At 59.0% G+C, this 26698-nt stretch overlaps 1 protein-coding gene across 1 annotated transcript in view; it reads right to left on the bottom strand.

Moving 5' to 3' along the window:
• The window catches only part of EIPR1 (EARP complex and GARP complex interacting protein 1), a 69382-nt gene that overhangs the window by 9661 nt on the left and 33023 nt on the right, over positions 1–26698 (bottom strand). The window contains exons 4-5 of the mRNA XM_068974261.1: positions 15548–15704; positions 5384–5483 (exon numbers count right to left, since the gene is read on the bottom strand). Coding sequence (XP_068830362.1) covers positions 5384–5483; positions 15548–15704 — 257 coding nt within the window. The remainder of the gene's footprint in view (positions 1–5383; positions 5484–15547; positions 15705–26698) is intronic.

Below are 26698 nucleotides of genomic sequence, written 5' to 3'. Positions count from 1 at the left end.
AGACGGCCACCCATCCGGGTTCACGGGGAGCCCTCCTGGGTGCCCGCCCTGCACCCCACTCCATGACCAGGAGCAAGCGCCAGGCCGAACCCTTAACAAACGCCACCGCCAGTCAAGCTCCCCGCGCTGCCTCTACGCTGACTCTTTAGGGCTCCAAGGGAAGGAGAGGCCGCGAAACTGACCGGCACTGTCTGCCTCCAACACCCACACTGAGTGGCCTCTGGCCAGCAGTCCACAAGGAGCCCAGGCCCTCTGTCCAAGCACATCCGAGAGCTCTCCGATGAGACCCCAGCCCCGCTGACACCTGGCCCGCAGCCGCACCAGCCTTGAGGCTCCAGACTTGACGGTCGCCACAGAAGCCACATGGTGGCCAGTGGGAGGCGCTAACTTGGGGGCGTTTGTCAGGGAGCATGGGAAACCAACAAGACCCCACGTGGACTCAGCAGTGGGGACCCCACAGAGAGGGCAGGGGCCCCGCCCGAGGTCACAGCCGCCCTGCAGAACTGGTCCAGCTCCCGCTCCACCACTCACTCCAACACAGAAACCACCAGGGCCACAGAGCGCCATGCCCACGGGTGCCGAGAAGTCTGCAAGGCAGATTTTAATGAAAACCCGAAAGACAGCTCGCCATCAATTTTTTAAGGGGCTACTTGGGGCAGCCAGCATGGTGCACGTTGTAAGGTTAATCAATCACTTTTTCTGGTTTCCTGGTGACACGGAGACAGAACTCAGCAAGAACTCCAGAGGGTGCAGTGCACACGGTAATCTGCTTCCAGCATTAAAGAGAAATATTCAGTGCTTCCTGGTCCAGGAGTGATGAAAGGCTCCCCCAAACCCTCTCAGAAGAGCCACTGGTGCAGAACAAGAGCAAAGAAGGCGCCGCCAACGAGCAAAACGCTGGGACTCAAGCCGGCGGGGCCAGTTCAAGGAGAGCCTCGGCGTGGTTTCCAGAGACCCAAGCAGCACCCCCATCACCAAGCCCCACAGCGTGGAGCGGGGGGCAGGACTGGGCAGAGACCTGGGCCAGGAGCAGGACTCAGCATGGAGCGGGGGCAGGACTCAGCGTAGAGAGGGGGCAGGACTCAGCATGGAGCGGGGGCAGGACTCAGCGTAGAGAGGGGGCAGGACTCAGCATGGAGCGGGGACTGGGCAGACCTGGGCTGGGGGTAGGACTCAGCGTGGACAGGGGGCAGGACTCAGCGTGGACAGGGGGCAGGACTCAGCGTGGACAGGGGGCAGGACTGGGCAGACCTGGGCCAAGGGCAGGACTCAGCATGGAGCAGGGACTGGGCAGAGACCTGGGCTGAGGGCAGGACTCAGCACGGACAGGGGGCAGGACTCAGCGTGGACAGGGGGCAGGACTGGGCAGACCTGGGCCGAGGGCAGGACTCAGCGTGGAGCGGTGGCAGGACTCAGCATGGAGCAGGGGCAGGACTCAAGAATCTGGGGCCCAGCACATGCCCCTCAGGACCAGAGAGGTCAGCAAGTGCCACTATCCTACCCGTAACCCCACCAACGTGAAGCAACTGCAGGGCTGTGGCCTTTCCAGCATAAGAGACGCCGCGTCCACGCAGGCGAGTCCACCGTGAGCCTGGCCCCAGCTGCGGTCACACAGCAGCCCCCACCGTGGGAGCCCCTCTCCCTGGAACGCCCTGCACAGCCCCCAGGGACTAAGATGGCCCTGAGCCAGGCCCGGTGGGCTTGCTCCCCCTCCAAGACGGGCTCAGGCCTGGACACACAGTCACACGTGAAAAGGCAACAAAGGGGCTTCCAGGAAAGGCTTTCCTTACAAACCGAGGGTGCTGTGGAGTCTGGATGTGACGGCTGGAACCTCTGCAGCCACCTTTCGGTCATGACGGGGAAAGCAGTGACAGGCGGACACGGCAGAGGGGAAACACACAGAGTCCCTGGGCCCTCGATTTGATGAAGACCCTGAACCCGGGGGGGCTTCATTCCCCCGCCTCTGTTTCAGCAGACAATAAAACCTCCTCTCTATCTAAGTCACTTCTTATGTCCTGCAGCCAAATGCGTTCTCACCGACACACCCAGGATGCCCATCTGAGCTGACGCCATCAGGGGTGCCTTCAGGGAAGGGCAGCCTCCCCTTTGAGCCAGACCCCCGAGTGGGTCCCCGCTTTCCCAGTGAATGACCACGAGTTACTGCGTCTCTCTAAGGCCTGGCTTTCTCTCCTGTGTCTCATTTGTAAGACAGATATCAAAGAACCTGCCCCCAAGGCTATGAGGACCCAACAAGACGAACCCCTACAAAGCACCACCCCGGCACGTAGCTCTGCTCTGCCTTCAGGGACCCAGGGGGAGGGACGGGGGCGCTGTCTTCTGGGCCCAGGGAGAAGCCTCAGGACTGTCGTGGGAACGGGACTCGGCAGGACACCCCAGGCCCATCGCTGCCTTCAGAAGGGGGAAGAAAGGGTCCCGCCACCCCCACCCCCGCCCCGGGGTCACAGGGCAGGTGGGCTACCCCCTGCGCGCCGCACCCCGGCCCACGATGGTCCGAGACCCGGCAGGGCTGGCGGCTCCCACACCCGGGAAGGACTCTGCCCCCCAGCAGCGCTCCGGCTCCGCAGGTTTTGAGAGCAGCCTCCTGGAAGCCAGAGTCCCCATGTTTAGGAAACGCACGCACAGCAGCAGGTGCCAGCAAGGGTGAGGAGCCTGAGGTCGTTTCCGACGCATTTGCAGTTCATTTCAAGCAGAGCTGACTCTACTGCAGGAAGAAGAGAGCAAGAAGGGCTTCCCCTCTGTTGCACCAAAGCCAACCCCTCCTCGTGGACAGAAACGTGTCTGACACCCACCGACGCGGGTGTGATCTCCAAACAGACTCCAAACAGGGAAGGCTGTGAGGGTGGATTTAAGGTCTTTGGCCGAGATGGGCGAGAAGGTAACCGGTGTCCCTGTCCCATCGAGGAGCCACGAGTGAGGTGCAGGAGAGATGGGCTCTCTGCGCCTTCCAATCTTAACCTGGGGTCTCCGGGAGCCAGCCCTCCTCCCTGCTGGCCACGCGCAGAGCCCAGGAAGCCAGGGGAAGGGGGGGCCGTGGGCGAGGAGGCGGGGAGCCTGGGCTGCACCCTGAGCCTGTGTCCCCGGGCAGTGAGCCTGCCCTGGGCACGGGCACAGCAGGCAGGGCTGCGGGGAGCGACTCCCCACCGGCGTGGGCTGCAGCCTCCTACAGTGTTTTAAACCTGCACTAGAGGTTTCTGGAAGCACACCATGTCCTTGAAGCCTGTTGTCTTCCTCCCAGGAAATGCTCCCCTGGGCACCGGCCCTCAGGCCTGTATGCGGGTGATGCCAGCTGCCCTTCCACCCCATGGAAGCTAGTTCTTCCCACAGCCGGGGAGAGCCCTAGAACCCGGGTGTGAGCATGCACAGACCCAAACTGGCAGGCACCGCCTCGGGGTCCCGGGACCCACGGAGCACCCCCTGCAGGCCTCCCTGGGGCTCCACTAATGATTACAAATGGCAGAGAGCCTCCGATTTAATTGCAAAAGGTAATGAAGCAGTGAGCATAAGATTAGATTCACCGCAGAAGGCAATATCCTCAAACAATAAGGACAAAAATTGAGGAGCCGGGCGTGAAGATGGCTGGAATCGATAGGAAGGTTTCAGTATTAAATACTCCGGCCCCGGGGTCGCAAAGTGGTATCGACAGAACTGCTGACAGCAGATAAAAAAAGGGGAGAGAAACGGAATTGGTCCCTGCAGAAAATCAGTTACAGATTAATCACCCTACCATAAAATCATTTTGAGACGACGGAGGGTCTGAAGAGCCGTTCACACTTTGATGACTGGACAGGCCCACACAGTGGGGGCCCCAGAGCAGTGGACTCCTAATCCCCTCCGGTCACTCCACGCATCCCCGGACAGGGGCTGGCGTTCTGCCCAGTGCTGCCGCGAGGCCCGGCACCCTCACAGGACAGCCATGTCCCTTTCTGTGCTCAAAGGTGGCCTCGGGGAACGGCCCCCTGAGTGCAGGCGGGGGCAGGGGGCAGGAGGGGAGACCCTGGACTCTGGTCTGGACGCCCTGCCTAGTACCCTGGAAGGCGGAGGGATGGGAGAGGGGGAATGTGGAGGCATCGATCCAGACTCAGGGGCCCACGAGGCAACGTCCGGAGCTTCCTTCAGGTTCCCACTTGGGCCTCAGTTTGGGTGAAATCTGCTTTCTGCTCCAGGATAGAGAGATGTCTAATTTTTTTTCTTAATTTTAACAAAGACAGTGATTTCTTTCCTGAAGAATTATGACTGTGCTGGGGAAACTGGCTGCCTCTTAACTTCCCACTGAAGCCTGTGAGAGGTCCTTCCGGTCGTGCGGTTTCTGTATGTGGACAGGTCACTCCACACTGGGATGAGTCTGACTTCTGGGCCGTGTGTTGATAACGACCCATCAGTACACATGCAACCTCAACCCAGAAGGTGAAGACACGCGGCAAGAGAGCTGAGCACGCGTCCTGGGCACGAGCGGACAGAAGGTGAACACGGCTCCTGAACGGGTCTCCCAGAAGCATGCCTCTCACGCCCCCCGGGGTGGCAGCGGGGCCCCAGGCGTGGGGGCATCAGAGGCGCTGTCCTGCCAAGTGCTTCACCTTCTCTCCAAAGTTGCAGCTTCCACAAACAAATGCACTGAAATTACGGATCCATGTGAAGCAAGACATTGACAAGAGGACATTTTAAGGGATCATGTATGAAAAAATACACACCAATGGGTGGAGTATTTAGTCTATGAAAGACACACTCTTTGAAGCGAGGACTTTGTGAAAGCCACACCGGTTCCCAAGAAGGCTGGCACGCAGTGCTGAGCAGGTCTGGGGGCGAACGGGCCGTCGGGGGAGACGCCGCCTCCTGGTCGGGACCCTGAAGGAGAGCTGCCCCCGAGCTGCAGGGCGAGACCTCAGGGGACACACGGCTGCCTGACAGGGCGGGACGACGACGGCCACCCAGACAGAAAGGTGGACGCGCCCGACAGCCACACCCTGAGAGGCTGAGGGGTCAGCGGGTCACGGTCAACTGTTATTTTCACGACCAGGAAACCTCTGTGTCACGAATGCTCCTCTCTGAAAGGTGACCTTAACCAAATACATGTTGAAAACCCTTCATTAAAAAGATTCACACGTGAAAGAGAAGACTACGACTCGGGGCAAATTACAGCCAAAGGGGAGAGTTTTGTCAACATCCAGGTTCCGTGTTATATTTGCACCCGGCCCGGAGACCCGAATCGGAATCTTTTTGCCGGAAAGAGCTGTCGTCTGACTGACGACGACCCAGTCCGTTTCTTAGTGATTCCACAGTGTCAAGATTCTAAACATGTATGAACCGACGAGTGTATTCTGAACTCGCCTGGAGGGACAGAAACCGCGCGGCTTGAGCTACTCACCGTGGCCTGGCTGGAGCTTCCCTCCAAGTCCCACAGCAGGATGTGGCTGTCGGCCAGTGAGACGACTCTCTTCCCGTCTCCTGCGGGCTCCCAGGCGACGCTGCGGGAAGGAGGGAGCTCAGCGTTACAAGATGCCCCCGAGGCCCTCAGCAAGGCCCTGCCCAGCCCCCGTCAGCAGGGGAGGCAGCGTGACCTGGGGCAGTGACCCGGTGCAGCTACCACGCTCCTGAGGCCTGAGTGCCCACGTCCCTCCCTAGGGCTCACTGAGGTCAGGAGGATGGGCGCCTGCGACGGGGTAAGTGCCCTGGTGTGGACTGACACCAGTTCCCAGGCTCCCTGTCTCTGCGTACGTATGTCTCTGTCTCTCTGCTTCTCTCTCTTCCTATACATCTCCGTCTCTGCGTCTCCGTCTCTCTGCGTCTGCGTCTCTCTCTGCGTCTCCGTCTGTCTCTCCGCCTGCGTCTCTCTGTGTCTCTGTCTCCGTCTCTCTATGCCTCTCCGTCTCTCTCTGCGTCTCCATCTCTCTCCATCTCCGTCTCTCTCCATCTCCGTCTCTCTGCGTCTGCGTCTCCGTCTCTCTCTCCGTCTCCGTCTCTCTCTGCGTCTGCGTCTCTCTGTGTCTCTGTCTCCATCTCTCTCCATCTCCGTCTCTCTGCGTCTCCATCTCTGTCTCTGCCTCTCCATCTCTCTGCGTCTGCGTCTCCATCTCTCTCTACATCTCTGTCTCCGTCTCTCTCTGCGTCTGCGTCTCTCTCTGCGTCTCCGTCTCTCTCTCCGTCTGCGTCTCTCTCTGTGTCTGCGTCTCTCTGTGTCTGCGTCTCTCTGTGTCTCTGTCTCCATCTCTCTCCATCTCCGTCTCTCTGCGTCTCCATCTCTGTCTCTGCCTCTCCATCTCTCTGCGTCTGCGTCTCCATCTCTCTCTACATCTCTGTCTCCGTCTCTCTCTGCGTCTCCATCTCTCTCTCCGTCTGCGTCTCTCTCCGTCTCCGTCTCTCTCTGTGTCTCCATCTCTCTCTGTGTCTCCGTCTCTCTGCATCTGTCTCCGTCTCTGCGTCTCCATCTCTGCGTCTCTGTCTCTGTTTCTCCGTCTCTCTGCGTCTGCATCTCTGCGTCTCCGTCTCCATCTCTCTCTGCGTCTGCGTCTCTCTCTGCGTCTGCGTCTCTCTCTGCGTCTCCATCTCTGCGTCTCCGTCTGTCTCTGCCTCTCCGTCTCTCTCTCCGTCTCCGTCTCTGCGTCTCCATCTCTGCGTCTCCATCTCTGCATCTCCGTCTCTGTCTCTGCCTCTCTGTCTCTCTGCATCTCTCTCTCTGTCTCCATCTCTCTGCGTCTCCGTCTCTCTCTCTGTCTGCGTCTCTCTCCGTCTCCATCTCTCTCTGTGTCTCCGTCTCTCTCTGCGTCTCCGTCTCTGTCTCTGCCTCTCCATCTCTCTCTCCGTCTCCGTCTCTGCGTCTCCATCTCTGCGTCTCCGCCTCTCTCTGCCTCTCCGTCTCTCTGCGTCTGCGTCTCTGTCTCTGCGTCTCCATCTCTCCCCCACTGTCAGGTGGGCATGCAGGGGGAGCCGGCCACCTGTAAGTTGGGAAAAGAGCCCGCTGCAGCCCCTGACCTGCCCACACCCTGACCCCAGCTCTCCAGCCCCGAGAACTGTGATCAGTCAACCCTGGCGCCCTGTAGGCCCCCAGCCGTAAGTTTCATCAGGGCACCTGAGCTGAGGCCCTGCTGGCGGCTTCTCCCAGGAACTAAGGCACGGACAGCCGACAGACCCTGGCCGCTGAGATGCTGGGCAGCCTGCTGGGGGCTGGGTCTGAAGGGGCCCAGGTGGGTGGGGCCCACATCGTCCACTGCCTGCTCCTGGGAGGGCAAAGCTGAGAGCCCTGGTCACCGCCAGGCCCGGGACGGCAGACCATGTCCTCTGTCGCAGCCCACGTGAGCCACGGTTTCCTGTCACCCAAAGCCGTCCTAACCGACGCGGTGCACACCTGAACAACTAACAAGACAAAGTCTCATCGCCTGGGCGATGAAGCCTGAAGAGGCTGAGCACTGTTCAGGGTGACCACAGGGGTGAGCTTCTGTCTTCAGAGCTATGAAGAGAGCTTCATTTCACGCCCCCCACATGTGACCCCTGCAGACACTGATGGAGGCCCTCACGGCCTCTCTTCCACACAGAACACGATACTGACCGACCAGGCGCACCTCCCTAGTGCGACCCCTCAAGACTGCCAACGCGCTGTTACGGCTTTTATCACAACACTGCCTGCTGCTCGGCCACTCAGTCGGGTCCAAATCTGTGTGACTCCACGAACTGCAGCCCGCCAGGCTCCTCTGTCCGTGGGACCCTCCAGGCAAGAAGACTGCAGTGAGGAGCCAGTCTTTTCTCCAAGGGACCTTCCCCACCCAGGGGTTGAGCCAGAGTCTCCGGCATTGCAGGCACAGTCTTTACCGCTGTGCCCCCTGGGCAGCCCACCTGCATGACCAGAGATGCCCGAAGGAGAGAAGCAGATGGAAAACACGGTTCCTCAGAAAACTGACCTGGATCACGCCAGTAACAGTAACTTCCTGTGAAAGAGATGAGACTGAGGAGAAGGCCACCAGCGGTCCTGGGATGGAGAGACAGCCCGTGTGCTGGAAACCCAGGCGGTATGAGGCCTCGGGGAGGGCACAGAACCACCGGTGGACACACCGGTCCAGGTCTGGGACACGTTCTCACTGCTGCCGCAGGCCCGGCTCCCACACAGGGCCTGGAGAGACGCCCCAGACAGACAGGAAAGGGGCCGGCGCCCGGCATGTTTCGGGGAGGCTGTGGTTGGGACGTGCGTCTACCAAACCTGACATGGTGGGTGACTCGGGACAGCTCATACTGAAAACTGTCAGGAGAAACCAAACCCCACAGGAGCACACAGAGGGGGCGACTCAGAGCGGCATCAAGGAAAACCAGGACTGAGGATCGGAAGACAAAACAAGCGCGCTTCCCAGGCCACTGAGCAGGGTGACCGCGGGCCTGACGCACAGACCGTCCTGCACGGCCACAACTGACGAGACACACCCCGAGCCCTCGCCTGCTGCCTGCCAGCCTCACCCCGGCTCCCGGCTCCCACCTTCTCACTGTGCTCCTCCCAGGTGTCTCCCTTTTGTCCTACAACTTCTGCCCCCACGGAAACAACAAACCCATGGGGGGGTGTGTGTCCGTCTCCAGACAGTCAGCACGGCCAGGCGATTGGGGTCCTTGCTAAAGAAGAGCGGGCCTGAGGTGCACACAGACAGCACCGTCCCCCCAGAGAAGACGCCCCCTCTCACTCAGGGCCCAGCCGCTGGGCAGAGCTGCTGTTTACTGTCCACCTGGGGGTGACGCATCTGACAGAACGTACGGTGGGTTCACAGGGAGCAACCCCTGCGGTCGAGAGAGGCTAGAACAAGCAGGGCGTGCAACGTGCAATAAAAAAGGAAAGCCCACTGCATCGCGCATCGTCACCGGGGAGCCAGCGCTGTACACACAGGAAAATTACCCGGACTTCTGCCACACTTGCTGCTCCAAACTAGGGCGTTTGTTTCTTTGTTCATAGAAGTCACCCACATTTCTGCTTTTTCACTCTCTCTCCATAGATGTGAGCGACGTAAAACTATTAACAAGTCAGGAGCCAGAGAGCACGCACCTAATGTATGTACACGGCAGCCCCTCATTATCACTGGGAGAGAAACACGGGGAAAGGGCCGTCTCTGCAAATAAACCCAAGCGAGAGAAACGAAAGCTCTCTGTGCAGTTAACAAGGCCAGGGTAGCAGGAGTGAGGGTCCTGATCTCACAGGCCGCACATGACCAAACAAAACACACTTCTCTTCCTCAGACAAGCGGTTCCAGAATGAGTGAGTCACACGCTAGATTTTGGCGCCTGGGCTAAGGATGCTCTAAGGACCCTGAGAAACGCTTGAAGCAGCCCCGATGTGAGGCCACTGCTGGTGCCGGCTCAGTCGCTGAGTCGTGTCCAGCTCTTGCGACCCCGTGGACTGAAGGCCGCCGGGCTCCTCTGTCTGTGGGCTTCTCCAGGCAAGAATACTGCGGTCGGTTGCCCTTTCCTTCTCCAGGGGATCTTCTGGACCCAGGGATCGAACATGGGTCTCCTGCATGGCAGGCAGATTCATCACCACCTGAGCTGCAGTTACTTTCAATCCACGTCATTTACCTCTCCAAGCTACCCCCGAAGCCCGTTCTAGCAGGCGGGGGGGTGGGGGGCTGTCAGGGCAGCACAGCTGCTAAAAGCATGGAGACCACCAAATATGCGACACGTGACACGGCCATCACCACACGCCACGGAGCTGAAGACAGCGCGCGAGCGAGGCAAGGACCTCGGCTCCAGCGCTGCTCCGAAACCCTCCCGTTCGTTACTTCACTGAAGTGGGAAAACCTTCAACAAGAAACACAGCTATCAAGTCACTGGTGACTGTATCAGTGGTTACCAGCCAAGTTCTGAAAACCTTTTACAAGAAGAACGTAATACATTATTTCCTCAATTTATATATCTCTCTCTTAAAATACACAGATTTGGCAACCTGATTAATTTCTTCCTGCTCAAAAATTCACAGCAGAATGTAAGTTAGCTTTCCATACATGTTATAAAGACTTTTTTCAAGGAAGACCCCTTTAAGAGTCACACCATTAAGCCAGGAAGCCCCCTTCGATCAAATCTACGGAAGCAAGGCTTCCTGTGGCCGTGACACACGGACGCTTGTAGTGACACGGTCATTTACGCCCAGCCAGGGGCCCCTTCCCGAGAACAGACGGGTGTGGGGCTCTGGACACCAGTGATTTACTTGTTGAAGGCCCGTGTTTATTCTAACGACGCTTGCCTGCACTCCCCCATCACCCACGTGCAGGGCTCAACAGAAAGACACCCTCACACTGAGAGTCCAGCCACGGACGGTGTGCGGGTGGGAAGACCTGCCCTCCCCAGAAGCCCCCTGGGTGGGCTCATCTGAGGCCCCATCACAACGCAGGGTGGACATGGAGCTGATGGACACCAACCCCTGGGGCTCCCGTCTTGTCCTCCTTCCGCAGGTGGCTCTGACAACCATCCCGTTTGATGTGGAGACGTCAGCCACAGGGAAAGGGGAGGGCATCTTTACTCTGTCCTGTGAGACCACCGACTGTTCTTTCCCTGCACAAAGTAAGAGCTGCGAGGCTTCCCAGGGGGCACTGGTGGTGAAGAACCTACCCGCCAATGCAGGAGACATAAGAGACGCAGGGTCAATCCCTCGGTCAGGAAAAGGAGGAGGGCACGGCAACCCATGCCAGCATTGCTGCCTGGAGAATCCCATGGACAGAGGAGCCTGGTGGGCAACACTCCATGGGGCCACAAAGAGCCGGACACGACTGAAGTGACTTAACATACACACATAGGCATCTTTCCAGACTTCTCTCGAAGCTCAGAGAGCACTCCAGCAGGAGAGCGACTGCTCAGCTCCAGTTCATTAGCTTCACACCTAAGGACATCCAGACTAGGTGACAGCGGAAGCCCACACGAGTCTTACAAAAACCCACTAAGTCTCCCACGATGACGCTGTCGTAATCTCGGAGACCTTTCCACACTCAATGACAGCAGAGTCACACCGTCAGCTCTCTGAAAACTTCAAACATCTTCTCTACTTATCCTCTGAGACAGCTTTGGAAGATGTTAAGGATGGCTTAGAATTCACTGTGTGTAACATTCACCTGAACCAAAGCAAACTCCTCCATTACGTGGACTGAAACGGAGAGCCACAAAACCAGAGATGAGGCCCCGTCCCTTCTTCTGGCCAAGCCACCACAAGTGCTCGGGGACATGCACAAGCTTCTCTTCTCGTGTTTGCCTCCACGCTCAACCCAAACACCTGCCTTTCTCCTCCTCCTATAAGGCCAGTAACGTGGACGCCACCTTCCAGGATCCCCGACCCTCAGCCGGGCTGGCATGTCAGCCTGACATTTACCTCCGCCTACTTTACTCCTTGGAAGAAAAGTTGTGAACAAACTAGATAGCATATTCAAAAGCAGAGACATTACTTTGCCAACTAAGGTCCATCTAGTCAAGGCTATGGTTTTTCCTGTGGTCATGTATGGATGTGAGAGTTGGACTTGAAGAAAGCTGAGTGCCGAAGAATTGATGTTTTTGAACTGTGGTGTTGGAGAAGACTCTTGAGAGTCCCTTGGACTGCAAGGAGATCCAAGCAGTCCATTCTGAAGAAGATCAGCCCTGGGATTTCTTTGGAAGGACAGGTGCTAAAGCTGAAACTCCAGTACTTTGGCCACCTCATGAGAATAGTTGACTCATTGGAAAAGAGTCTGATGCTGGGAGGGATTGGGGGCAGGAGGAGAAGGGGACGACAGAGGATGAGAAGGCTGGATGGCATCACGGACTCGATGGATGTGAGTCTGAGTGAACTCCGGGAGTTGGTGATGGACAGGGAGGCCTGGCGTGCTGCGATTCATGGGGTCACAAAGAGTTGGACACGACTGAGCAACTGAACTGAACTGACACTGAAGAGGGAACTTCCCCTAAAAGCTGGCACAGAAAGCAAAGGCCAGCGGCCCCCGTCGAGGGCCAGGAGCATCTGGGAGGACCATCCTCCCACGCTGAGGGAGACCCAGCGTGACCCTGGGTGAGGCTCCCCAGCCGTCTTGGCCCCTCCACTCGAGGGGGAAGCAGGGTGCATAGAGACGGGACTGCAGCCGACTGTCATAACCGCACTCCATCCCCAAAGCTGCTGCGCTCTGATCTCAGTGACGCCTCCTTTAAGCAGATGCTCACCACCCACAGGACCCCATGATCTGTGTTCCTGCCCCCGTACACCACCCGGGAGCCCTGCTCCCACCACCTGGACTCTGCTCCCCGGGTCGGCAGGGGGACTGGCCCGCAGCTGAAGTGCACCCCCTCAGCAGCCTGAGAGCCTCTCCAACATTGGGAAGAGATGCAGGGCTGAGTCTCCCGTGGAGGCTACTCAGCGCTCCACCCAATGGCGACTGTGATATGGCCAAGACCTCATGGGAGCTGGCAAAGGAGACCGCCACCCGTTCCTGCTCTTGCCTGCCGTGTTCCCGAACCCCTCCGCCTCATGGGGCTGCAAGAGACACTGGGGTGAACAGGGAACAGGTAGGATGCAGGAGCTCGGGGAACTCGGTGGGTCTGTGGTGGTTCCCACTTACGGGGTCGCTGTGAGAAAGGCACGAGGCGATGCGCGTAAACTCCATCCCCAGGGCCCGGCTAGGACTCAGCGTCATCACTGCGGCCCCAATTCGCTCCTTCTCTCCTACAGCACCAGGCGCTGCCCTTGGTGCTGAATTCTCTCCTTTTTGTCCCGCAGCACCAGGGGCTGTCCTTGGTGCTGAAGTCGCTCCATTTCTCCCCTCAGCGCCCGGCGGCTGTCCTTGGTGCTGAATTCGCTCCTCTCCCGCAGCACCCCGAGCAGCCGCAAGCCAGGCGCTGTCCTTGGTGCTGAGGGCCCCTCCATGAAAGCAGCTCAGCCTACACAAAAGCCACGGGAGCATGAACGCAGTGGAGCGCCAGGGAGCAGAGGCGGCTGCGCCAAAAGATGAGAGGCGCAAAACGACAGAAAGGCCAGAGTGGGGGTGAGCAGGGGTCATCTGGAAGGAACCATTAGGAAGAGCCTCTCTGAGGAGGCGACACTGAGCCCACGCGAGTCGAGGGCTGCAGGTCCCCAGGCGGCCCCTCCAGGCGACATCAGGACCTGTGTCCCCATGAGCAGAAGTGGGAAGTCAGGCCCCAAAGGGTCTGGGGGGCACGTTACACCAGCCCCTTCACTGCCTCACTTACAGACGATACCACAAATCCAGGGGCCCCGCCACGACCAGAAACGTCACCTCCTTTGCAGGAATGGAGACCTGCTCTAGACAGACTGGTGACTTTTCAGTGACCCTACCACCACCTGGGACGGGTGAGCACAAGAGACCAGGCCCACATAGGACACGTCAGCACTCGGTCCCCCATGTAGCACGTGCCCACCAAGCACACGGAGTCACAGGCCCTCTAGAATGTCCCCCCTCAGCTCTGGCCAGTCCCTGGAGGAGGCTCAGGACACGAGCATCAGCCGCCAGGCACTGCCCAACCCTGACTGTTGTGGTGGAGACATGGCGGCCATCCACCCAGAGTCTGGGCTGCTCAGGACAGAACAAGCTCAGTTGCCCTGAGGACAGGAGCCTGCGCCTCGGCCGGTGGGCAGTGCCACGCTCTGGGGCCCTGGGACTGCACAGCGCTCCCGGACGCCCCCATGGGCAGCAAAGGCTGATGGTCAGGACGGCTGGGAGCCACACTCCGAGATCTGCTCTCAGCACAGGTAACAAGTCAGAAGAGAAAACAAGGGAACGGAACCACTGCCTGTGGCGCCCATGACCACCAGCAGCGTCCCTCACCTCCACGCCTCTTCAGACTCAAGTTCGTATGTCAGGAGGAAACCGACTGCACTGAAGACACTCCAGAGAAGGTGCAGCCGCCCAACACGCCAGTGAGGGCGCCGAGACGGGGCCCGCACGCACCCGCCCCACGCACCGGCGAGGGCGCCGAGACGGGGCCCGCATGCACCCGCCCCACGCGCCTGCAAGGGCCCCGCACACACACCCCCGCACACACCCGCCCCACGTGCCAGCAAGGGTGCCGAGACGGGGCCCACACACAATGCAGGCGCAGCCCCTGCCCCCACAATGCTGACGCAGCACCGCCCAGCCCAGCAGCTGCCCCTGGGTGCTGGGCAGGGGAGCAGAGACCCGGGTGCTCACAGGCTGTTCAGGGTCAGCTCACAGCAGCCCGAGGCTGCAGACCCAGGGGCGCCTCCACGAGGACGCATCCACAGGCTGTCCATCCCCCTGGGTCCTCCTCGAGCAGGACCACACACACACACACACACACACACACACACGTGCAAACACTTCCTGGGAGACTGGGCTGTTGACGGGGCTGCCGTCTGAGAAGCGCCTCCAAACAGCTCCATGTGGAGTGCAGGGCAGCTCTGCCTTGGAGGACAGGACAGGCCCTCACACCCCTGCTGCACAGACGGCTCATCCCCTGGGCAGGAGAGACCCGCGAAGCCTGGCGTGTACTGACACCCCTCCCCCGCCCCCGGGCTGACAGGCCTCCCAGGCTGCAACTCTGCTCCCCACCTCCCACCCCCAGATGGGGAGATGGTGGAAACCAGGATCAGCCCCAGCTCCAGACGTCACTTCCTCAGAGACGTCCTCGCCAATTCGTGAGTGTCTCTTCCCTCGGGGCCTGTGCACAGGGCTCATGACTCCAGCCTGCCCGCCCGCCCAGGTCCCAGGTGGATGCTGACACCATGTCTCCCCCGAGAGAGCCTGATTCCTGGAGGCCAGGTCCCCAGCCCATCACCCTGGAGCAAGGCGGGCTGTGCAGCAGGTGCCCAACAGTCACCTGCTGGACTAGATGCGTTTAACTGGCAGGGGTGCTGGGAAGGGGCTGCGCACGCAGATGCACACGTGCACAAGCACACACATGCACACGCACACGCACACGCGGGAGTGCTATTGCATCAGGACAACAACTCGTGCTGTAACGCACACACCCATCCCAGGGCACGTTCCCTCAGGCGCGTCTAGGAAACGCGGCTTCTTGAGGGGTGAGCTGGCGTGTTCTGAGGTCGGTCTGTGTGTCACCCCAGAGGCACAGCCACCCCGTCACCACGGACACGGGCAGCCACGCTCCAGGGAGCCCTGAGGGAGGCGTCTCTGTCTTGACACTGCGTGGGACGTTTGGGGAAATAAATTCGGGACAAAGCCTCCAAGGACTTGGGACACAGCATGACCCGCACAGGGGCATCCACTGGGTCCCCAGAGGTGACACCCGAAGCCCTCAGCCCAAGGCTACAGAGAGGCCAGTTCATGCGCAGGACGGCTGAGGAGACGTGAACTTATGAGGCAGGAAGCACTGGAGTGCTTCAGGGCTGGCCGGTGCCTGACCGTCCTCCCGGCAGGTACCAGCAGGACTGACATTAGCAGGAAAGGCCCCGGACACAGCTCCGCTCGCTGTGTGTGCAGCAGGGCCCTCGGAGGCACGCCATCTGGAGGACAACCGGCACTGAACAGAGCGAAGGCAAGCTGCTGGCATCTCCTCTCCACGCGGAGTGGCCTCTGCAGGGGCACCTGCACCTAGAGGTGCGCGGGGCGCGGCCTACCAGGCGGTGCTGCCGCGGGCCGCAGGCTCCAGGAGACAGAGCAGCTCCAGGGCGTGTGCAGGGCTCGCAGCATCCTCGGGGGACTCCTGGCCGCCAGGCTCCAGCTCCGCGGGCATCCTCCACACGGCGGCGCAGGTCACCACCTTGCTGTCTGCAGCTGCGGGACGGGACGAGGGAGACGTCAGCAAAGCATGCTGCCCCACAGCCCACAGACGGCGCCCCACACGCAGCCCATTGCCCGCACCCCTGCCCTGAGGACCCGGACCGGCCGCGCAGCTCAAGTCCCTGCTCCCCTGCTCCCACGCCATCCTGCTACTGAAGAAAATTTAATTTCCTCAAAATCGATTTCCTCCTGTTCTTCTTCAATAGTTCTTCAAACAAGGGAGGGAGATGGGGCAGGCAGGGGCAGGAGGCTGCAGCTAAGGCGAAAATCACTGCGGGTGCAAAGGGTCTGTCTGAAGAGGGCTGCACTAAACACAGTTTCCCTGGAAGCCCCGCGAGAGCGCCAGGCTCAGGGGCGGGGGAGCACATGTGTGGTGCTCACATATATGTGTTAAATGGTGTCAGTGGGGGTGCAGACCCCTGTCCACTGAAGCCATGAGCACGGGCTAGGGGCCACAGGCCAAGCCCTGGCAGAGAGCAGCGCGGGGCCCGACCTCAACACAAGACCCCTGTGTGGACAGAGAGGAGGGTCCCCTCTGCAAGGAGAGCGCTGGCTCCAGGTTTCTGCCCTCTAAACAAGTCCTCTTTTGTGAACAGATTTTTTCAGTGAGACACAAAATAAGATGGAAAGACACAAATGAGATGAAAGAAACAGATTTAACATTATATGATTAAAAGCTGAACCAAAACTCCTAAATATAAACTCTTCCAAAATCTGCTGCTTGGTTCTGAACAGTACGTGTGCTAAACACCTTCCCCTTTAAAAATGGTCTTTAATAAATGGTAATAAAACAATGAATAGGCTTCAACATTAAATCAGTAATTGGTATCAAGCGAAGAATACGAAATATTTGTAGGAAACAATGCCCATGAGTAGTAATTTCTACACAAAAAACACGGCAGCGCAGGGGCTGGGGGTGGAGGGTGAGGACCTTACCATGCATCAGAAAACGTCCACTTCTTACAACACACAATGGTCCTTCAACCTAAACCACAAACTCATCAGCCAAGACCCCCACAGCAGTAACCACAGGGGAAATGCCGGGCCCCCCGGGGGCTGTTATCACAGCACCGTCACCACCCTCGATCAAACGGTCAGCAGGAGGGTCAGGCCTTCAACCACGGCTCTCTGACCCCAGTCTCAGCTCTCTGTTCGTGTGTCTGACTGGGGCTGACAGAGCAGGGAGTTGCAGCTTTTAAATAAAATCCCATGTAAACACATCCACCTTTAACCATGCAAAGCAGAGCATGACAGTTTTTGTCTACGAGCGAAATGCATTTTTTTTGCTGAGATTTTAAGTTCCAGTCTCACTGCAGAGCCCCTGGGGTTGGCAATGGAACTCCTGAAAAGAGAAAACTAACTGAAGAGACAGTTGGTGACTCTGAGTTGGAAGCAGCAGCAAATGCCCACAACACTCACCCAGCAGAGGCACAGATCACTTTAATCTTCCTAAATGACAGAGAAAGAAAGCTCCTCCCTGAAAAGTGATGGGACTAGTGACCCAAGAGCGAAACGCTGGCTGTGTGCACGAGGAGTGCGCCGCACGTGACGGCACGTGGCGCGGCAGCAACAGCTGGGGCACGGGGGGCACGGCTAGTGCTGGGCCCAGCAGACGGCTCCCTCTGGGGACTCTGCTCCCTCTGGAGCTCTGCCCCGGAGTGGAAAGGTAGCTCTTCCTACAGCTGCCTGCTCACCTGGCAAACATGGCTGCTGGGGGTGAACGTTACACGCTTCCCCTTTGAGAAGAGGAACAAGACAAGAATACCCTGTGCTACCACCTCTAGTTAATGTCACACCAGAGGTCCTAACTACTTCAGCATGGCAAGAAAAAAAAGAGCTGTAAGAACAAGAAAAGAATAAAGGCACTATTATTTGCTAACGACTATATGTGTAAAAAGCTTAGAATCTACACACACAGACGGTAAAAATACAAAGGGAAATCAGCAAAACTGCTAGACACAAAGACGATGTATAAAATTCAACTGGTATCTATAGAGTCACAAAGATTTTTAAAAACAAAATTTGAAGAACTATTAATGATTAATTAGAAAATGAAATATCCAATAATATCTCAAATGAAAGAGATACGAAATGCAAAACACTGCTAACAGAGCAAAGGCCTCGCTGATGGGAGGGGCACACCACGTCCACAGACGGGAAACTTCTCTACTGCAAAGAGCCCCGAATCCTCAGAGTCTAGTTGGCTTTTTTTTTTTTTTTTGGAAGAAATGCTAAAACTTCCATGGAAATGTGAACTACCCAGATGGCCAAGACAGTCACGGAAAAGAACAAACTAGATGGTTTACAATCTGGTATTAATTTACTGCTGATACCCAGTTAAATAGCCCAGAGAAAGAAAATGAAATCCAGAAATAGATTCCACAGAGATGGTCACCTGATTTAAAACAAAATGACAAAATGATACTTGCTGGAGTGGACAAAGGATGGTCTTTTCAATAAAAGATGCTGGATCAGTTATGTATCCATGTGAAAAAAAAAAAAAATGAGCTGCATTCTACTTCACAACACATCCAAAAACTAACTCCAGGTACACTGGAGATTGACCTGAGTAAGACAGAACCACACAAATCTTTCTAGAATACACAGCAGAATATCCTGACTCTGGAATTGGCAAAGACTTCTTAAATGAGGCGGAAAAACCCAAATGACAAAGGGAAAGACTGATAACAGGCTGCTTTATAATTAAGAACTTCATTCACCAAAAGTCACTGGACTTTATCAAAATTTAAAACTGCCGCTCTTGGAAAGACTCAGCTTTAAAAATAAAGCAGAACTTGGAGACAATATTCAGAATACATATATCTGTATCCTGATAAAGGGCTTGTATCTAATACATATAAAGAATCTCTACAACTTAATAATAAGACAAGTAACCCAACCTTCGAAAGCAGGCAGAAGACTGAATCAGACATTTCACAAAAGAAAACCTTTGAATGGTCAATGAGCACCAGAAAAGGTGCTCAACATCAACAGTGACTGCACAGCAAAACCGGACCGAGACGTGCTGCGTGGCTGACAGAATGGCCAGAATTCGGCATAAAGGCAAGCGCAGCCCTCAAGCGTTGCTGGCAAGAGTGTGAAATAATTCAAACATGTTGGCAGTTGAACGTCCATGTTCCCAGCAACCCTACTCTCAGGAGAAGCTGTCGGGAAGCGTGGCTTGTTGGTAACAGGTTTGTGACCACCCTCTGACCCCAGCAGTTAAACCTGGCCCCAAAGCGAGAGTGGCCTGCTGGTGGTAGGTGACTGCCAGAAGCCAGGGGGCAGCAATTATCCTAACGACCAACCAGGCCAGGGTACCAGCCAAGGAAGGCCAACTGGCCGACAGACAATGGGAGACGGCCTCCAAGAAACGGAACAGATGGCCCTCCGCACCTGTATCACTGCCCCGCCCAACAAACACACACATAGACACGCGTCCACACAAACGCCAAGGGAAACAGGAGTGAACGAGCAGGAGGCTGAGGGGAGTCTCTCCACTGAGGTCATAATCCTTTACCCAGGCCTGGGCTGGGCTGGTCTCAGACACGGGACCCACTGCTGGGAACATGGCCGGAGGCCCCGCAGGCAGGACCCCGCAGCACCAGGCAGGTTGTAACAAGACACCCCCACCCCCATTGGCCTCCAGGGACCTCCTGCTGCTGCTCACACACCGGGCAGAGGGCCACACCCTGGCAGCTCAAGGTTCACTGAACCCAAAGTGTCCCACGTCCCCATCAAACTGGGGCACTGGGGGGCCAGGCAATAAATGGACAAAGCCAGGCCACAGCAGATGCGCCAGGCCTGCAGACCCACCCAGAGAGGCCGTTTCCATGGGGTGGACATACAGCAGGGGTTAAAAGGCCCACCGCCCCGTGGCCTTTGGGGTCAGCGGGTGGAAGCCTCAGAAAGTGTCCCTCTCCCTGTCAGAGGCAGTGGAGACATGGGCCTACTTTAAGGGTTAAAGGCATGTAGGGCCGGGGTCTTGGGGACAATAGCCACAGGGCAGCTGCACTCGGGGGGCTAGGAAGAGGACAGGCACACCCCGCCCCTCCTCGCCCTGCGCACTTGAGGCTGGAGGCAACGGTCTGGCCAGAAGCCCAGAGGAGAAGACTGGGAGCTGAGACACAGAGCCCAGCCAGACCAGACGCGGCCCACGAGGGTGCAGAGCGTGAGCAAATGGCTGCGTAACACGAGGTCCAGAGCTTTGGGAATCCAGGCGAGGTGCTGAAGGAAGGAGACGCCCTCCCTGCGGGGGAGTCAAAGGAAGCTGCTGGGAACCGGAGCAGCCCACCCGTGTCCCCAGGAAGGTGCGGGCACGTGGGAGTGGACACAGAGGTGCTCTGAGCAGGACCGCAGGCCCAGGGACCTCGGGGCGTGGAGCATGGCCAACGTTCCCACGTGGGATACAAGGTGAACTAACGCCAAGAGAAATGAGGGCTGGCACCTCCGAGGACCAGACCAGGAAGGGCCTGGGGACCAGTCGGGCGTGCGGAGGGCCTGCTTCAGACCAGGGATGGAGGCCGGCGGTTCTGAAACCAGACTGCATCTGGCGGGAAGAGTTCCGACAGCGCGAGGCAAGTCCAAAGCCCCTTACTGAACAACAAACACCAGACCCATCCTGAGGAAGACCAGAGAGCCCCCGGGAGGCGCCTGCAGACATCACCCGCCCGGGAGACGTGTAGGCCTGCAGAGTACTGTCAGGGTGCGCTCTCAGTCCAAGGCATACGGTCGGCGTTATCGAAACTCTCCAAGTCATCAGAAGCAGATGAAATGGAAGGTAAACAGTGCTAAATGAGAAGCGCTGGAGGTATACCCATCGAGACACGCAAATTGGCTCTGCAACTCTGCAGGTTTCCCAATCTGCATGGATCTCAACTGAGCATTCCACACACATCCACCAGCTATCAAAGAGCCCAAGGTGCTTTTGAGAAGGAAACCCGATCTTTAGAAGGAAGATGCTGTAATGAATGACCACCGAGGCGTTCTTCTTTTATCTCTGTTTTCAAAGCTACCCTGAAGTCAGGCCCCGCAGGGTAACTGCCAGTTACTGCCCCACGCCGGTGACGGGGAGCCCCCCACCCCGTGCCCCATGGACAGGGCCACCTCCTACAAGTCCGGTCTTCACTGCACGTTCAGACCCACAGACGACCCGGCGCAGGCAACTCCCCACCACGCCCCGTGTTCTCAGATGAGGAGACCGAGGCCCAGGGACCCAACTGCTCAGCCCTGGCTCACGGGGCTCATTCACGCCAGTTCAGAGCCAGCCGAAGCCTCCTGGCTTGGGAGCAGCCCGGCACTCTGAAAGGGAAAGCGTGCGCTGAGAGCTGTGTCTCGGAGGCCCGTCTGATGCCAGCCTGCCTTTCACACGTAACGCTCGAGCTGAAGGCACTTAGTGAGAAAAAAAGGCAATCGGGCAAATGGGTGGAAGAGCGCCCTCGAGGGTGCCAAGTGCACCCACGCCGGGCGCGGACCGCGGTGGGGAGCAGCAGTCCAGGCTTCACAGACTCGGAGGAGGTTAGCGCCTTTCTAAGCCTGAGCAAAGCCCGGCCGGGGCCGGGGATACAGTCTGATCCGCAGCTGCAGGCGAGGAGGCTTCCATGGGGCACGGTGACTCGGAATCTGAGGCTATTTTCAGAGACTTCCACCGGCTGACACGGGCTGAGCAGGATGGACGAGGTGGGATCCGGCTGAGCTGGTGTAACCTGGCTGGCCCGCCAGCACCCAGGGAGGTGCCCGCCATGCCTCCCCACCAGCCCTGGCCTTCAGGTGCCGCAGGAACCGGCGGTGAGGAACAAAGGGCAGCCAGGCGTCTCTCTAGCAGTGGGAGCCCTGCCTGATGGCGGGCGGGCGGTGCCTCGGCAGGAGCAGGGTGGGGGAACAGGCAGGAAGTGTGCCAGCCGTGGGCTCCGGCCACACAGAGGACACAGGAGGTGGGCCAGGTCCTCCAGCGCCTGGTGGGTGTGACTGCAGACGCGAGACCGACCAGGTGGGACCTGCCCTGAGTCCCCACGGTGGAGTCACTGCCCCTCACTCGGCTCCTGAGACAGTTCACAGGACAGGGCCCTGCCTTCTGGGAAACCCTTGAGGAACGACCCCATAGCAGCACCCCGAGAACGTCCTGTAGGTTTTCCCCTGGGAAGCCAGCCACTCCCGGGGCAGCAGCGGCAGGAGGAAAGGGGCCCGTGAGAGCTGACGCAATCCCTGCCCAGCACATCGCACCCCGTCTCACCGTCAGACCCACACACGGCGGGCCGGGCCCCCTCTCACAGTCTGCACCGCGTGCAGACTCCAGACGGTACAACGGGAAGGGAGCACAGTCCCCACCCTTCCAGGGACAGCAGAGCCGGTGGGACAGGAAGCGGGGCGCCCCCTTCCCCTCGGAACACCGTGGGGCGGGGGAACGGAGAACGTCTGGGGGCCCCTGTGGGCGGAGCTCCCTCACGCCCACGCTAAACCCACGGGGCACCTGCAAGGCAGCAGAAGGTTCCAGGAGCGGCTCCCCGGGCGGTGAGGCTGCTGTCCCGCGTGCTGCTGTCCCCGACGCGAGGTGGCGCGGGCGCACAGCGGCCTCAAGAGGACCACCAGCAGCCGGCCCATCGCCACAGGGCGGGCGGCTCCCTACCCCCAGCACATCGTCCCGGCGCCCCTGCCGCAGCCACCAACCCAGGCCAGGGGCTGACCGTCTCGGGGGCCCAGCAGAGGGTGGGGCTGCTTCTGAAGGAGAAGCAGAGGTGGCGGGGGCCTGAGAAGGGCCCGTGCGCCCACAGAGCTGGGGCGCCGCCTTCCGCGCGCTCCTGTCTCAGCTCCAGAGGCGCTGGCCGCAGCCTGCTCCGAGACAACCGCAGCTGCCCAGGCACCTCCCAGGCCTTCCCTGTGGAGGGTCTGCGTGCTGCGGGGGGGCGGGCTCTGCCAGGGGTCCCGTGAGTGGTGCGGTGCCAGGTGTCCGGGGAGCTTGACCCCCGAGTGGGCCAGACCCCTCAACCCTCCGGGCCCCCTTGCCTCCAGCTGGCAGCAACCTTTCTGTGGCCTCCCAGCCCAGAGCCCCGGCTGCCCACCCCAGCCGGCCTGCTGGCCCTTCCGCAGTCCTGTGTTGCCCCAACACCCAGCCAGGTGGATCTAAGTGGCCCCCAAAGCACAGGTGCACATATATGGTCTCTCACCCCAGAGCTCCAGCCCAGCCCTGCGTCCCCAGCTCTGCTGGGGCCACCCCCATCCTTACTCCTGAGACCCCCAGAGACGTTCACAGCCATAGCTGGACTCCACAGGCTCCAGCACCGTCCTGACTCCCCGAGTCTGTCCGGCAGCGCCCGTGGGTGGCGCTGAGCAACCACAGGGACACACCCAGGCCGCCTGCCTCTCGCCCCACAGCCCTTACACAGGCGCCCGGCAGAGAGCAGGTCAGGGCCAGCCAGGGCCCCCTCCTGACCGTCGACCCTGCAGGTCTGCAGCGCAGGGCTGCCCTGAGGCCCCACCCTCCAGCAGGCCCACTGCAGACCCCAGAGAGCTCTGCCCTTCTCTGACCCGACTTCCTGCAGACACAGCACCTTCCACACCCCACAGCTGCGGCCACATGTCTGGCCCAGCGCCCCGAGACCTGCCGCCCAGGGGCTCCTCCTCATATTGGGCCCTGACACCTGACTGCAACGCACACCATCAGAGCCCACAGACGGTTACGGCTGCAGCACTGGCTCCTGGCAGGTACAGGTGCTGCCAGGCGGGGATGGAGCCAGCTGGCTCGGGTCACCGTTGCCCAGGGAACGGCCACTGAAGCGTGTGCCCTCCACAGGCGCAGGGAACCCCGCTGGTGCCCATTACTGCTCTTGGGGTGATGGGGCCAGTGCCAGTTCAGAAGCCTGACTCTGCCCGCGGACACGCAGGCTCATCTCGGAGCCTGACGAGGGGACACAGCGTCCCTCACCAGCCCAGCAAAGCACGGAGCGGAGAGGAGCCATCTCTGGGCCGTTCACTCACGAAACAACCCCTGCCAACTAGAAATGAGCGCACATCCCTGGAACGACCGACCGTCCTCTTTTTACTGGAAATGCTCCTCGTTCCTTCCTCTCTTTATTTTACTGAGAATGACTCGAAGCGCAGGACGTGAAGGGGGGATTCCGAAACACTAAAGTAAGAGACCAACTTAAACCACGTCTGTGTGATCATCAGTCTTTTTTAAGTGAACAGGGTCACTGTTTGGAAACTCTGGATCTTTCCATGAAACATACACACACACACACACACAAGTTACTTGGAAGGTTTGATAACATTTTACATATTTACAGTACTTTCTCCTGGACAAGCTTCAAGTGCTAGATCTTTGAAAAGTCCAAAGGCAGCTGAAGTTAGTCACACTGCGATTTTCATGCTGAAAAGCTTCTGACGGGGAGGGCTGAGAAGTGGGTGGGTGCAGAGGAGTGTCTGCGTGGTGGACCCAGGTAACACTTCCTGCTGACACCTGACCTGACCCTCCTCCCCTGCGAGAGGTGACATGCTGGGGAAGGGCTGGGTGGACGGATCCAAGGATCCGAGTCCGCAGACGTGGTCGCAGGAAACAGGCCTACCCGCCCCCTCCACTCACCTGCCCGCAGGCGTGTCATCCAGGCCGCCCCTTTGCCCCGCCCCCTCCGCGGTCTCCAGGCTCCTCCCCCTCCCCCCCCCCCCAGGAGTGTGCTCCGTCCTTCAGCCTCCCTCTCTGTGCAGGGAGCCACCAGGAGAGCTGAGTAAAAGTACCGCCTGTCTTCCCAAGAGCAGAGGACCACCAGGAAGGCCCTTCCCATGGGACGAGCTCCGCTCTGTCCCCTCCCCCGGCCCCACCCAGGCCGCCGGCCTCCACGCTGCAGCTCACCTGCACCCCACGGCCACTCCAGAGATCCTTCTTGTCCCTCCCCCGCAGTGGTTCCTCTGAAACCTTGGACACGCGGCCTCTGGGATGGAAGCACAGGACCCCACCGGCTCCCCAGGGGGCCCTGCCAGTGCCCCCCCACCCAGGGCTTTGTTCCCCTATCGGCTCCAAGGCGAGTAGAGAAATCTCGAAGGTGGTTAGACAGCGAGGAGCTGAAGGAGCCGCAGGCGGAGAGGGCCCCACATGACCCGGATTCCTCGCTGGAAAAGCAGGCCGTTCTTCTCCAGCTGCTCCTCGACCTCTGCTAAGCAACACAGAGGTTCCATAAAACACAGACCACGACCTCACCCCCAAACAGAAAGGGGGCTCAAACACTGAATCTGAACCAGATTTGGGGGCCCTTCAGTAGTTTCAGAAATTTTCATTAAAGTTAGCCAACTCCTCTGAAAACAGACGATGGTGAAACAGCAAATGATACGGCTGGAAAAGGTCTGCCAGGGCGTTTGGGAAGTCCTTCTGCCTCTCTGACCGGCAGGATCAAGCAGATGACAGCCATCAGTGACACTACTGTGAAAACCAAAGTGCTGCCATGACAAAGCCAGGCCATGGCCAGCTTCTTGGAAGAAGAGATGCTGGCTGGGAATGTCGCTAAGCAACAGGGCCCGCCTCCGCTCCCCTCCCCCACCCTCCCTCGGGCTCCTCAAGTGTCAGTCCTGGACCCTTAGCCACGTCCGGGTGGCAGACACGTGAGTCCAAACGTGAAGATCCCAGGGGCAATCCTCACCATCTCGGAGAAAAGCTTCTGCTGAAAACTGGGTCAGACGCTGTAGGACGGCGGAGACACACCCCACCTCGGAGCCTGACCTCTCAAAACAGATTCGTCTTACTCCAAACACACAACAGCGGGCCCTGCACTTGCAGGGAGGGGGCCCTGCACTTGGGGGGGGGGGGCCTGCACTTGCGGGGGGGCCCTGCGCTTGCGGCAAGTCTACTGGGAGGGGGTGCTTCTCAAAGGAGGGCCCAAGGCCTTCCATCAGCCCTCCTCTCGCAGGAAGCAAGTGGCTGAGAGGGGGCACTCACAGAACGCAGCCTGGATGTCCATCGAGGCCACCACGTCCCCAGACCTAGACGTGGACAGGCAGCAGCCACCCTGCCGCGGCTGCAGCGCGCTCCCCCCCGCCCCCCACCATCCCCCGGATCAGACGCTGTCCTCCACGCCCAGGATTCCCATCCAGGCTCACTGTGCAGCGCTCACTGCCCGCGGGGCTCTCTTCCCAGGACAGAACTGTCTATTCCATCTCCCCACCAGATGGCGAGGGAGGCTGGAGTCAGGCCCCTGCCACCATCCTCCCTGGCCTCTGGGCACCCACTTTCTGCCTCCCTTCTCAGCCACCCTGAGGCCACTCTCGCCTTCTATCTGGCTTTAAACAAAGGACACCAGCCTCAGAATGTCCCTTCCTTCTGTGTAGACAGAGGGAAGGAGAGTTGACACGACTCAGACGCCCAGGTACACCTCCACAACCAACAGCAGGAACCCGGGGCAAAAACGGAGGCCCAGGAGGCAGGCGGAAGCTGAGAGTGCCCTGGGTGCTGACACCCTAGCCGGGATACCGGGGGTCATAAGGAAGAACCTCTGCGTTCCATCACACGTTCCTCACTAAAGAGATGCTGCCTCTAGGCTTCAGTTATCCGTAATGGCCCATCTCCGGGAACCCTGCTCCCAGGTAACAGCGTGAAGCAAGCTTGCTTTAGCTCACAGGAATTCTCTTGACCACCTGTGAACGGCTCCAGGAGGAAGAAATTCACACATTCCTCCAGGGGCCCAAAGGGAAGGAGAAAGCATCTGACTTTATTTCATCCCCTTTTAGTATCAGAGCAGCAGGAATTCTGACTCTGGAAGACGGCTCCTCGGGGGGCACAAGCCCACCGTCTTCTGTCTGCTGGCTTTCTGTGTAAAGCCGCTACTCTCTGCCCCGCCAGCCCGTCTCCCCATTATCAGCCTGTTGTGGCGCAAGCAGACTGAGCCCAGACTTGTAACAGTGGGGCACGGAACAAGCCCCCCGCCCTCACCGCCGGCAGGCACCGCAGGCCCAGGGCTGGTCTGCACCCCGCCAGCACCTCAGCTTTCAACCCGCAGAGATGCCCA

Source organism: Capricornis sumatraensis, chromosome 6, assembly GCF_032405125.1.
Source record: "Capricornis sumatraensis isolate serow.1 chromosome 6, serow.2, whole genome shotgun sequence".
NCBI classification, from domain to species: Eukaryota; Metazoa; Chordata; class Mammalia; order Artiodactyla; family Bovidae; genus Capricornis; species Capricornis sumatraensis.
This window is presented reverse-complemented; position numbering and strand designations above follow the sequence as displayed.